Genomic DNA, 13,265 nt, shown 5'->3' with positions numbered 1-13,265 from the left:
ATTCTAAATGCTATACATTATATACACTTTGAGATACGATAAAGCCAACAACTATTTGAGTCACATGAAAGAGAAACCCAATGTTGAACACTAAAACGAAAAACTAAACACGATTTATATATATTATCCATTTATAATATGCATTCATACAAGAAAAGTTATACCATATAATCGTAACGGAATAGAGCACGACATAGAAAAAATCCGACATTTATAGAACTTATACATAACTACTGAATAAAATTACAAAACGGAGAAAACTAAATAAAAAGGCATTTTAAACAATCACAAAAAATGCATTTTTCTGTATTCAAATTTGAAACTTCGAGTTAATTCGAGGATGCCATTTGATCACTGTGGTTGCCACTTGATTTGCGGGTGCATGTCTCCACTTAATATATCAACCATATTTATCGAAGACTTGAGTCTGCGCTATGATGTTAGCAGAGTTCCGCACCGATAACACTGCCGCCTTTATTAGGCACATTTCAAGTGCCCATCTCCAGGCGACTCGCGCTCTTGTGGGCGCACTTTTCAAAGCCTGAGACTCATTCGTTTCGCGACTTTCGAACTGTGCAGTTGACTCTCCGGCGCGTTACCTCCGTCTTGACCAAAACTCGTGACTGATCGAGAGAAGAAGTCTGAAACCAGCTTAGAGCGAGAAGACAAGTGTGGAGACTGCAGTTCAGCATCCGCGTTAGGTGTGCACAAGAACGAAACGGCGATAGTTGTCTTCGGTTTTTTTGGAGACGTCTTCGCCGCGCTCTCGCCCTCTGGAGAAGATTGAGATCTTGGAGCGCAGCTCTTGGGAAACATTATATATATTGTATCGCGCGCTTGCAGGGTGTGGTGCTAAAAGTCAATTTCTAAGATGTGGCGCCCGAGTATCTCGAACTGCGTGTGGAGCACCCTGCTCCTGGCCATTTTCGTGCAGCAGACGCTGGCCCAGCGAACCCCGACCATATCCTACATCACGCAGGAGCAGATCAAGGATATCGGCGGCACTGTGGAGTTCGATTGCTCCGTACAGTATGCCAAAGAGTACAACGTGCTGTTCCTGAAGACGGACAGCGATCCCGTCTTCCTCTCCACGGGCTCCACGCTGGTCATCAAGGATTCGCGCTTCTCGCTGCGCTACGATCCCAACTCGTCCACCTACAAGCTGCAGATCAAGGACATCCAGGAGACAGACGCGGGCACCTACACCTGCCAAGTGGTGATATCCACCGTCCACAAAGTGAGCGCCGAGGTGAAGCTATCTGTGCGCCGTCCCCCGGTCATCTCGGACAACTCCACGCAGTCGGTGGTGGCCAGCGAGGGCAGCGAGGTCCAGATGGAGTGCTACGCCAGCGGCTATCCCACACCCACCATCACCTGGAGGCGCGAGAACAATGCCATTCTGCCAACTGGTGAGTTTCGTCAGTTATTTGTGGGTGATTCGTGATTATCTTGGGTACGCTGGCTAAGTCAGCTTTCGTTTGTTGGGGCGCGTTTTCCAACTCTCGCTCTCTCTCTTTGCTCTCTTCGCTCCATGGGCGCCCGCTCTCTGGGCAGGTCGCTCTGTCCGTCCCGCTTTGGCTTTTGGCTGGGAATGGGGGCTCTAACTGGTATTGGGGGCTCTGGTCTCCAGTGTGAGTGACCGTGACTCACTCAGGCGTCACCTTAGTTTTCAGTTTTGTTTACTCGACTTGGTCTGCCTGTTCTTATAAACGGGGTCTAGCCCTGCCACCCCCCACACCTCACACCCCACCTGTTTCGAGGGCTGAGTTTCGCAACAGCAGATTGATTTTTCTTTTTGCGCTGCCTTTTAGGCCGTTTTCCGCCTTCGGAAGTTCGAAAAAGCACACATGCTACCCTTTGTTTACCTGTTTTGCCATTTTAAGATTGTTTCGCAAGGGGTTCTAACCAAATAACAAGGAAACCCCAATTTTTAGCCAGTTTGTTAGCTCAAGAATACATTAAGTTATGGAAGAAAAGCTAGATTGCTATTTGTTATAGCTACAATACTACACGAGTATAAGGAATTGACTTCTAACTTTTTCGTTTTTATATTATTTTTTTTAATCATTATTTGTGAAGAAATTAGCACGCGTATGGGACATGCAAATATCTGTCTTTTTTATAAATATGTTCATTTGATTATCAGAAAAATGTGTTATCGTCATTTGCGCAAAACAGTGCACAAACGAAATTTCTGAGCCGTGCACTTGTCGAGTTAAAAAAAAACTCACATGGCGGGTATATACCAAAAATAATGTATATATTTTTCTTCACCTTCTTTATGCTCCTCCCATTCCAAGAAATCGGTCCATTCTTCTGGGGAAACTCCGTTTCGGACAAGTGCGAATGCTATCTACAAATTGTTTGCGTTTGCTTGTCCACCCAGAAATTCTCGAAAGGAAGAGGAAAGCTAATAAAACACTAAAGTAATTTGGTGCCCAGGTAGATGGAACAATAGAACCTTCTCCTCTCCGCTCGCTAGGTTAATCCCATACAGGTGCTGCTGTTCCACAGCGATCTCTATGCGATCTTTACCTGAACTCTGACCCTCATGCAGACATAATGGCTGTCCTTAACAAGATCGCAGCGTCATTTGGAAAGCAATTAGTGTAAGTAATCCGTCAGTTACTCATTACCCAGAACCGACTCGCGGACACACCCTACCTGGCTTCACTACATACGAGTATATCCGATAGCCAGCTTAGTATCTATCAGCTGGCTTGTGCAATCTTTAATTGCCACGACATTGAGGGCTCCTTCTTTGGTTAAAAATAAAAAATAAATTGAAATAAAAACCAGGCGTGCCCGCGAGCAAGCTATAAAACCCAACCGCAACCAGTTGGATACGCTCCACGGCACGGCTGGCCAGGAATGGCTTAACTTCATTCCGCCATAAATCAAAGGGCCCTGGGTTTGAGGTCCAGTATTTGCCAGGAGTTTCACACTTTTCCACGCTCTAATTTAAAGCGCTTAGGCAAACAGAGCAGCCACAGTTCCACGTCCAGCAGCGCTTTGAAATGCGCCAACGAGCCGAGTCAAATGTTTTCCAAGGGCCATCCCACGATTGGGGGGTGGGAGGTGCAGTTCCATGGCCATAGGATATAGAGGTGTACCCAGAGGTGGGCGTGACGAGGAGCTCCGACTGCACGGCTTTTGTGCCGCTTTTCACATTTCACGTTTCGCATTTCCATTCCCATTCGAGCTGCTGAGGCATTCGACAACTTCAGCACGCGCAATTGCTTCCGCAACTTGAAAACGTTCCACGGACCGTTTGATGGTCTCCGGGTCTCCTCATCTACGGCTCTGCGACTCTCCGACTCTGCGACTCCGGACAAACAACCCGTGCAAAAACGGTGCGGCGGCAGAGGGCTGTTTCTTACACATCAGACACGGTCTGGGCTTTTGGGTGGGATAAAAAAATGCAAAAGCTGAAAAACGAAACTCTGAGGTGGAACGAGTAAACAGCAAACATACGCAAACAAAGGGATCCTGAGAGCATGGCAAATGGGCTGCGCCCCCTGGAAAAGAACTCCCAGGCCCATAGCCCTGGATAACACACCCCTTCCCCCTTCCCCCTTCCCCTTCCTACAATTCGAATTCACGGCTACATAATTCTTATTTTGATAGCCGGCAAAATACAATCGAAGTATACAAAATATATATAAATTACAAGCTAAAAAGGTAACCCAAACAAAGGTCGGTGGTTCCCGGGGCGAGTACAATGTAAGAGATGCAAACAAACAAGCCGCGAGCGGTTCGAGCCCTTCCGCGCCCCTCCATCTAAACAACCCCTGATCTCTCCCATGAGCCCATCAGTTGGGAAACCCATTTCGTCCCGCCCAGGCTGGTGCTGCCCGGCGAGGAACCCCTAATCAACCGTTTCCGCTCGTTCAGCAGTCCACCGGTTGGTTCTGCGTTCTGTTCGGGGTGTTGAGGGACCCGGGTCCATGCCAATTTGTGCGTTGCCATGCAAATCGATTGGTTATTTTTCACTTTTTAAGCCCATGTATGTATCAGCTATGTTACATTGAATGGCCAAACCAAGCTGGTAGTAGATGGCCATTGAGTAAACACAGACATGTGCAGTGTTTGCACCTGGCACCTGAAAACCCCGCACCAGGGGCAATCCGCCATATGTGCTGCTCCATGCAAAATCCGCTGCCATAATAAAGCTCACCTTGGCCCATCGAATAAAACAAGAGATGGCTCATAGCAGATACCAGATGGCTTATAGCTGATAGCTGCAAAGAAAGCAACTCGAAATTGAATTCACTTTTTGCTGAATTTTCAAACGCGGGCAGCTGTCGCCGTATTGAGGCATTGTTGTTCCGAACGGAAGCGAAGAATCTTTCAGATGCTTATCGCTCTTCGAGGGATCGAGGATCATGCTAAATTAACTTTAATTGTTCAATTATGTGTGAGCGTAGTGAGCTGCTGCCTCGAATCTCGCGCAGATCACTTCGGGGTGTCTGAACCTGGAACTGAACTCTATGGGGAATGGGATCGAATGGCTCCGGATGACTCTCCCTCGGCGAAAATTCTTGATTAACTTTCATGCAAATTGCGTTTGCTGGCAAATTGCGAATTAGACTCAAGTGAGCATGAGATCAAGTACTCCAATTTCGCCATCAAACGCAAGGGTGCCAATCTTAATGTTAATAGTATTTATGCTTAAACATTTCGATGCGCAATTGATGCTAAACTCGAGATCTCAACAGGCCGTGCACGAGATTAGTTGCCCCCTTAAAATTGATGGATAATGGAAATCATGCATATTCGTTTGCTGTGCATAATGAAATTCCTCAGATGCCACAGGCCACCGGCCACCGGCGGCAGCTGTGTGTTTGAGTTTCAAAATATTTGCAAGCAATTAGGTTTGGCACACTCGCAATTAGAGGAGCGGGGTGTGGCACTGGCGGTGGCAGTGGCAGTGGCAACTCGGGAAGGGAGGCGAATCCTTTGATGGTGGCCCTGTTTTTATTTGTCCTGCTGCCGTTTCCTCTTCCTGTTTGCAGTGGGCTGCATTGTTTATGGCCAACTCAAAGTCAAAGGCAATGGCGAAACGAGAACATGAAACATGGAACGATAAACGGCGATGACGTAGAAGCAGCGTTGTAGCAGGAAAACCTGTTTGTAAATGTTGGTTGCTGGGGCAACGACCACTTGGTCAACATGGCCATTTCATGGGGCCAACTGGCGGCTTTCAGTCAGCCGCAAAATGCGGAGAATCGCCAGAGAAGCCAGCCCTTTGCGGCACTCACTCAGCTCGAAGTAATAACTTGTTAGTTAATAGTCGAAGTGCACGACCAAATCGTCCCACTTTCCCTCTGTCAGTACGGCCATTTTGAATGTTCCTACCCACTTTTTAGCACTCTCGTAGATGCCTAAGTTCCTGGTACATGATAAGAGTAGAATTACCGAAGCCCCGTGATAATAGGGTATCCATTTCGTCCTACTTCTATGTACATCAACTAGCATCGAGTACAATATGTACATATACAAGTACACTCCCATCTACGAAAACAGCGTAGATACGAGTATTTCGAAATGAATAAATAACCACCCAAGATCCGTTTTCCGGCGAGAATCCCTTTCACTTTGCATACATTTCTGGTGTGGCAATTCCCTTATTTGTTTAGCACTCTTGGCTGCATGTTTCACCTTCAGACCGGCTTTTTAATCCTTATCACACTCGCATTCTCACACAAAAGGACACGCGGCTTTTCCAACCCAACTCACCTCTCCCAGCAATCTGAATTGTTTGCCCTGCGACTTAGCCAATATTTGTTTAGGCACTCGGCTCACAGGGGATTTACGTCGGTCAGCCTTCTTGCAGCTCTCTTTTTTGGCATAATTGCTATTTTAATAGTTTTCCTTACAATTCCCTGACTTACAATTCCTGATTTATGATTCCCAGCCGGAGCAAGTACAGTCTGCAATTGACTGCATTTGTGGCGGAGAAGGGAGAGCAGCGAAGTGGAGTGTAATCCAATAAATGGCATACCAGGCGGCATAACTCTCGGCCAGCTATAATGTACTACTCGAGGAGGAAAATCACTTTTCAAAAGTCAACAACACAGCGTCTGTGGCTTTGTCTGTCGTTCGGAATTGTGGGTGGTTTGCTGTACGGACTCCGGACTCCGGACTTCGGAGTACGGAGGGTGGATCCATGTCACTCGGTGCGGTTTCAAGGCGAAGGCCCACCAAAGTGGGTGCATTCACATGTCTCAAGAGCTTGTTATATGCTCGATATGTGCGAGTATGTGCAGCACGGCGGTTACAGCGACATCAGCCCGAACAAGTGAAGCCCTTTCCCCGCCCATCCACCCATCCAAGGCATCCCATCCCATACCATCCCATTCCACATCATGCCACAAGCGAGTTGATGTTGATGTTCCGTGATGAGTTTGGGTGACAAAACAGGAAGAGGCGACAAATTTGCAGAGCCATGCAATTTTTCCACAAGAGTGCAAAAGTGGGAGGCAGTGCAGCCGCTGGGTGCAGCTTCTGCATTTACCAGGTGTTCCTGGGCAATCAATGAAAGAAGCTGTCGGCGGCGGGGAAACGGGCTGCGTTAAAGCTCTTCGGGGTTTAATCAACTCAAACCACTTGGCTTCTGGGCCAAGAAAGCACTTCATTTCGTTGGGGAAGGAAAAATAGTCATAAAAGAAAGTTGGTGAAGTGGTTCTCCGTAACAATATATAGCCAAGTTAACCCAAGTAACTTCACTGCTACCAGCGGTTTCGCTCTTAAATTTGGTATATGTGTATTTTACGGTTGCAAAAGGGAAATCTAAACACAGAGCACACATAACACATAAAACATCTAAATCAACTTTTACGCACGCTATTGCAATTGCAGCTTGCAGTTTGCAGTTTGCAATTCGGTATTTGCTGATTGAGCACAAGCATTTTCAATGCACACACATCACAATGCAATCAATCCCCGTTTAAGTGAAGCATCCATTGATACACGAGCGGTACTCTAAAAAAAATAGGAAAATCGTGTTAGAATCAAAACAGTGTGTGCACTCTTTTAATTGGATTTTTGCCAACCCAAACTGGATGGCACGTATGAATGGATGGCAGGGGAACGGGGGACATGACCCATCTGTGACATGCCCGGGAGCCATGATATGTTGGGTGGCTGGGATTGGGATTGCAACTCTAACTGGGATTGGGTTCGGGTTCCTGGCACTGGGTTTTTCATTTCGGTTGGGATGTGTGCAGCAGGCGCAAGTAATGCGGAGCGTCATTAAAAGCGCACCCGCTTCGGCATTTGGTTTTTGCTTTTGCTGTTGCTGCTGCTGTTGCCTTTGCCAGTCCGTGTTTTAAATTATGATGAGTCACACATTGTTGACGTGCTGCATTAACATTCATAATTTCCACATGGCAACGTTCGGTTCATGGAATCAGTTGACATTTGAAGAGCCCTGGAAGAGAACGAGACGAGCCAGAGACAGGCTTTTCCTGGAGTTTCCTGCATTTTCCTTAGACTTTCCGCCGGAGTTGCTGGCCAAATTGCAGGAAATTGAATGGGGAAAGAACAAATATGGCCGCGGGCCTAGACTTTCTGGGAAAGGGAAAGCGCCTTGCATCAAATGTTATTTCGGCTAGTTGCTGTTGCCCGTCGTCACACGTTTTCCCGCTTCACGGGAGGAAAAAAGAGGGTTTGAAAAACAGCGTCTGGCTCTGTGATTGGTGCGGATATTTTTTGCATGCCACTCAATTTCCCTTTTTCCAGCCCTTTTGGGTGGTTGTTTCTGCCACCTCACAAAATGGCGTTCGGCGGCGGGTTTAATTTTTTTTTTTGTATTTTGTCGCTTTAAGTAGTTTATGAAACATTAGAAACGGTAGCAGAACAAGCAACCCTTTCCACGAACCCAACTTGTCACCAATTTTCCAAGCGAGCGCTCATTGAAAGTCATCCAAGCAGGAAGCCTGGAGACCCGGACTTTCATAACTTGCCGGCTCATATATGGATGATAGTCATGCAGCTACTCCTACACCTGCACCTGTTCCGTGCATTTCCCATTTTCCGTTTTCACTGCAGCGGCGCTGCGAAGTTGCATCCTTTTAGGATCTGCCATCTACCTGCACTTCTCACCTTTTTCCCAGCCCAACAGAACAAACTGAATTCTCACCTCTGCCTCTGCACAATTTCCCATTTCTTTGGCTCTTTTTTCGTTGCCTTCAACTGACAATTTATCTCTCTGCTTGTTTGGCCAGGGAGCGGAGGGATCCAGGCTACAGGCTACAGAAACAAGGGGTGTTGCGTTAGCAACGTTGTTTTCATTTCGCATGATGGGCAGGCGGAGATGGAGAGTTCCAGACAGGTTTCCCCGAAGGAAGGGCCTAAAACAAATGTGGACCCGCCCGCTTGCCAAGTCGGGGTTTTCATTACCTTTTGAGTTTCCATCTTGCCATCTTGCCATCTTTCCTGTTTCGGTTTCTGTTTCTGTTTCTGTTTTCCTTTCATTAGTTGTCAGAGATTGCCGAGTCAGAGATGGACGCACCATCATCACCATCACCATCACATTCACCATCACCATCCTGCCCGGTGCAAAGTGTTTTTAATTCTCTCATTAGTAACTGAAATTACTCCACACCATTCCGTGTGATGGATGATGGCTGGCATGATACGGAGGAGCGAGCTGTATCCGCTGCATGCTGCATGCTGCATGTTGTATGCTGTATGGAATATGCATCTTTTGTGGGTCCCTGGGATGCGGGCTCTTTGCTGCTGCAGTCCCGCTCATTAGTTTGATTGAACAGAAATTCACTCATAATTTGTCAATCCGTAATGGTTGGTTATTGAAACGGCCCATTATTGCGTAGCAAACAGAGGATAAACACCAGGGTTCAAATAGCATCGACGAAGGTATTTAGATCCAATCCTCCAAAACTGAACCCTTGCCTTGAGCTCATTTGCGAGTGATATATGAGTCTGGTACTCGTAACTCGACCGCTCGGCTGCTACAACAATGTTTTCGATTCCTCGACTCTTGACTATCTCAAATTCGAATAACCCAGCTATTCATCTTCCATTTGGGGTGTACTGTTTCAATGACTCGATGCTCCAGTTCATGAATTTGAACCCTCAAAAGTGTCGCAAGCTTCGAGTCTGTGTCTGGGTCTGGAGTCAATTCGTGGCATTCTTTCTGCATTAATTACGAGTACAAGCCGAGTATGAGAAATGCCTCGTACTCAAGAAACTGGCAGCTGTGTTCGCTCTCCTCCCTCGGCTCTTTGTTTGTGTCGCATAGCTAATTAGCAATTAAATATCGCCACTTTCTGACACGCCCCACTTACGCGCATGCGCAACCTCCACTCTTCTCCACTCCACTCGACTGAAAATGGGTTTTCATAGTTTCCACATGTTTCGCTGCTCGAACGGTAAAACGGTTTACAGGCGACAAATGTTTGGGAAAAGGTTAGAAGCTCCGAAATTCCTGGGCTCTTTCCTACCTGACTTGCATATCATTTCACAGTTCGCTGCGCCGAGTGTGCGGTAGTCCATCAAAAGCTGGAATGAAATAAAAGAAATATAAAGTAGTGGCAGCATTTAACACCGTGTTGCGCCTGCGCATTTGTATTTCGCGTGGGCTGTGCCCTGCCTGTGAACCATTGCAACTGCATTCGATCAAGGGCTATCTGCTATCTGCTGGTGCACCACACATACATAAAGTATCTGGAGCTGCAGCCAGGCTGCTGAACTCGCAGCTCGCTGCAAGGTAGAGAATAGGACAGAAACCGAAACCGAAACAGAAACAGAAACAAAACTACAGCAAACAGCCACTGAGATGACTTCTGGGCTAGACTTATACAGAAAGAACCTGTTTTGGGCCGGTCTCTCTGGGCAGTCACAGTAAACGCTCGGAAATTACAAACGCAACTGATTATACTAGAGTTGACTTTAACTACTGGCGTCTTTATTGATGTGAGTGCGCTTTGTTTCGGGCCAAAGTTGTAGTAGTTGTTTTGTATGCTTACCCAGATATTTTCTATAGCTTTGATAGGAGATTGCAGTTGGTGTCCCTGATCCTTCCAAGTTTTCCACCTTCGAAAGACCATCTGGAACTACTCTGTGCTGGCGTCCAGTTGTACAAACACAAGTGTATTTCTGTCACGTCTCTTCAATACGAAGTGAATCATCTTCCATTGGACTAATTAAAGCAATCCCCTCCTGCGCCTCACCCGCTTTATAAAGTCTGCTTTGGATTTATATGCATAGTAGTAGATATATGCATTGCTTGAGAGTTTATTTCAGCTGCTGTGTGCTTTTCTAATATTGAAATGAGTTGGTTGGTGAGTCGCTGGTTTCTCAGATGCCCGCATCATGATGCCATTTCACGTTCGTCAACCGATGCAGTTGTTTGCTGGGCCACCGCCTTAACCCATTGCCATCACATATTGTGATGGGCTTAGAGTGGAAGGGAATGGGCGGCATGGGCTGTCAATCCAATTTTAATGAAATGTGTTACTTCGATTCCCAGGCGCAATTAATTTGAAATGTTTCAGTTGAGCAGGCACAAGCCGCACTCGAATTCTCCCCCTTCGGCGTGTGGCCCGCATTTATGTGCAATTCGCACAAAACATATTTTCAGGGCATTCCGGAGCTTTGGTCAATGCTCCTGATGTTTCTACGGCTCCTCCACATCCCATCGGATTCCAACTCTTTTTCGCCACTGAGAAAAAGTGCTTAACAAAGAAACATAACAGTTATTCCATAAATTCATGCTTTGATATCTGGAAGTGCGATTTTGTATCTTTACTTTAAATACACTTTAAGTGCTTCTAGTTTAGCTTTTATATGGTGGTCTAAAATTTCCTTTTATGAAGTGTCAAGTGTTTTTAGCTGTGTACTTCTGTTCCATGTAGTTTGTGTCAATTGTTTGAGCCTGAATTGTTTTGGCAAATGTTTGAAGAGCAGCCACAGACACGCACACATAACCGGGAGTATCTGTGTGCGTGGAGCAGGGAGCAGATCCCTAGGCTCATTGCACTCGCTTCCACTGCATCGTGCACACGCCACAGCATACCTACCATATATCTGTGTATGCACACACCACCTAGCCACCACCTCGTTCCTGGTTCCTGGTTGAGCTAAGCCAACTTCCGGTTATGAACCCAGAGCACCTTTCGCATTTGGCATTTGGCATTCGTACTGCAATTCCTATTCCTATTCCCATTCCCATTCCCATTTCCATTGCCATTCACGTTCACGGTTCAGTTGCTCGGCGCACACCCAAACCCATGGACATGCCCCCATCCTTTAGAGCACTCATGGCTAAGTGCAGTGGCTGGCATACTCCGTTTTTCAAAATTAGTTGGTAGTGCAAACGAGCAGAGGCCCAAACAAAATGCTTTACTTGTTAGAGGTCATTAACGCTGCCATTGTTTCTCTGGGCGAAGGCACCTTCCACAGAGCATGTCCGTGGACAGTGAAAAACTGGAAAAGGTCACCCGCAAGTGGCAACGGATGTGGCCCGGGTTGGCTCATTAAAATCGGATTTTTGACTCAGCCCCCGCTGCACAAACACAATAGATTGAGCCCCGAGAGCGTTTAGAGCTGCTCCATTAATGGCCAGTGGATGTGTTCGCACTTGAACGCGCGTCATTTAAACAGCGGATAAGATTAAACTTATAATGGCGATGGTTACACCACATTCAAAAGGGCAATTGTCTATGTTGATTCGAAGAATAATGGAATTCAAGTGAACTATAGTATCACTAGGCATTTTTAATATCCCAATACGTTCAGTTCACACTCAAAGCTATAGATATTATATTTATATACAATAGTACAATATATAATACTTCTAAAATACATTCAGTTCTTAATGTAATAGGAAGCTTAAAAGCTGTATTTGTAATGGCAATAACCCAGATAACTAATGCGTATCCAAACCAATTTGTCTTTCAGATAGTGCCACCTATGTGGGCAACACCCTGCGCATCAAGTCGGTGAAGAAGGAGGATCGCGGCACCTACTACTGCGTGGCCGACAACGGAGTGAGCAAGGGCGACAGGCGCAACATCAACGTGGAGGTGGAGTTCGCCCCGGTGATCACCGTGCCGCGTCCGCGACTGGGACAGGCCCTGCAGTACGACATGGACTTGGAGTGCCATATCGAGGCCTACCCGCCACCGGCCATCGTGTGGACCAAGGACGACATCCAGCTGGCCAACAACCAGCACTACAGCATCTCGCACTTCGCCACCGCCGACGAGTACACCGACTCGACGCTCCGTGTGATCACCGTTGAGAAGCGCCAGTACGGAGATTATGTGTGCAAGGCCACCAATCGCTTCGGAGAGGCGGAGGCACGTGTCAACCTCTTCGAGACGATCATCCCCGTGTGCCCACCGGCCTGTGGACAGGCGTACATCGCCGGAGCCGAGGATGTGTCCGCCACTTCGTTCGCTCTGGTGGGCATCCTGGCGGCGCTGCTCTTCGCCAGATAAGCCAATGGGCCCACGGCCGCCTACTCCAAGCGCTTCAGGTCCAATCCATCAACCAGCCCTCGAATGCATAAACATATATAAAGTAGATATATCGAAAACAAACATCGTGTAACCGCGCAATAGATGTCTCAAACGATTTCGGACACACCTACCCACATCCAGTTCTCAGTTCGTTTTGTAGCTTCTGTTTCTGCTTCCGTTTCCGTATAGTCCAGCCCCATTTTTGTACGTCCAATATTATGTCTTAAGTTAAGTATGATAAGCGAAGGGCCAACGATAACTAGACTATAATTTATTAGCACCTTAGAGCCGAACTCAATCCGAAATTGGACTTCAAACCGTTCAAGCCGTAAACGATGCATTTCACCTTGATCCCGTCCGTTTTGCTTTCTCATCTGGCACTGTATATGTTTTAAATACTTTAATCTAAGCAAGATACATCACAAACATTCCGATTTTGCTTCGACGATTGAGAAGATATTTTATTTTTATTTAATAATAATAAAGTATTTTCGTTACGCAAATCTATCAACTCGACACACTACACTATTCCCCAAAAAATATCTCAACCCCATAATCGAGGCAAAATCCATATTCGAATAAAAGGCAACAAAAGTTGTGTACATTATTAGCTCATAAGCACAATGAGAAATTCTTTTGAATAACAAGACATTTTTACCCAAATTTTTGTGTGGGTGTGAGTAAAATCAATTTCGACTTTGTAACAAAAAAAATGACAAAACAAAAAACTAAAATTAACAAAAAAAAATGAATAAAAAATTTAAAAAATCAAAAACG

General features: G+C 46.3%; 1 protein-coding gene across 1 annotated transcript; it reads left to right on the top strand.

Moving 5' to 3' along the window:
- Nucleotides 1-535: 535 nt before the first annotated feature.
- LOC120444579 (lachesin) lies at nt 536-13,263 on the top strand. Its single transcript, XM_039624339.2, has 2 exons — nt 536-1,409; nt 11,926-13,263. Exons 1-2 carry the CDS (start codon nt 872-874, stop codon nt 12,465-12,467), a joined length of 1,080 nt encoding a protein of 359 aa, XP_039480273.1. The 5' UTR covers nt 536-871; the 3' UTR covers nt 12,468-13,263.
- Nucleotides 13,264-13,265: the final 2 nt, after the last annotated feature.

Source organism: Drosophila santomea, chromosome 2R (assembly GCF_016746245.2).
Source record: "Drosophila santomea strain STO CAGO 1482 chromosome 2R, Prin_Dsan_1.1, whole genome shotgun sequence".
Classification (NCBI taxonomy): domain Eukaryota; kingdom Metazoa; phylum Arthropoda; class Insecta; order Diptera; family Drosophilidae; genus Drosophila; species Drosophila santomea.
This window is presented reverse-complemented; position numbering and strand designations above follow the sequence as displayed.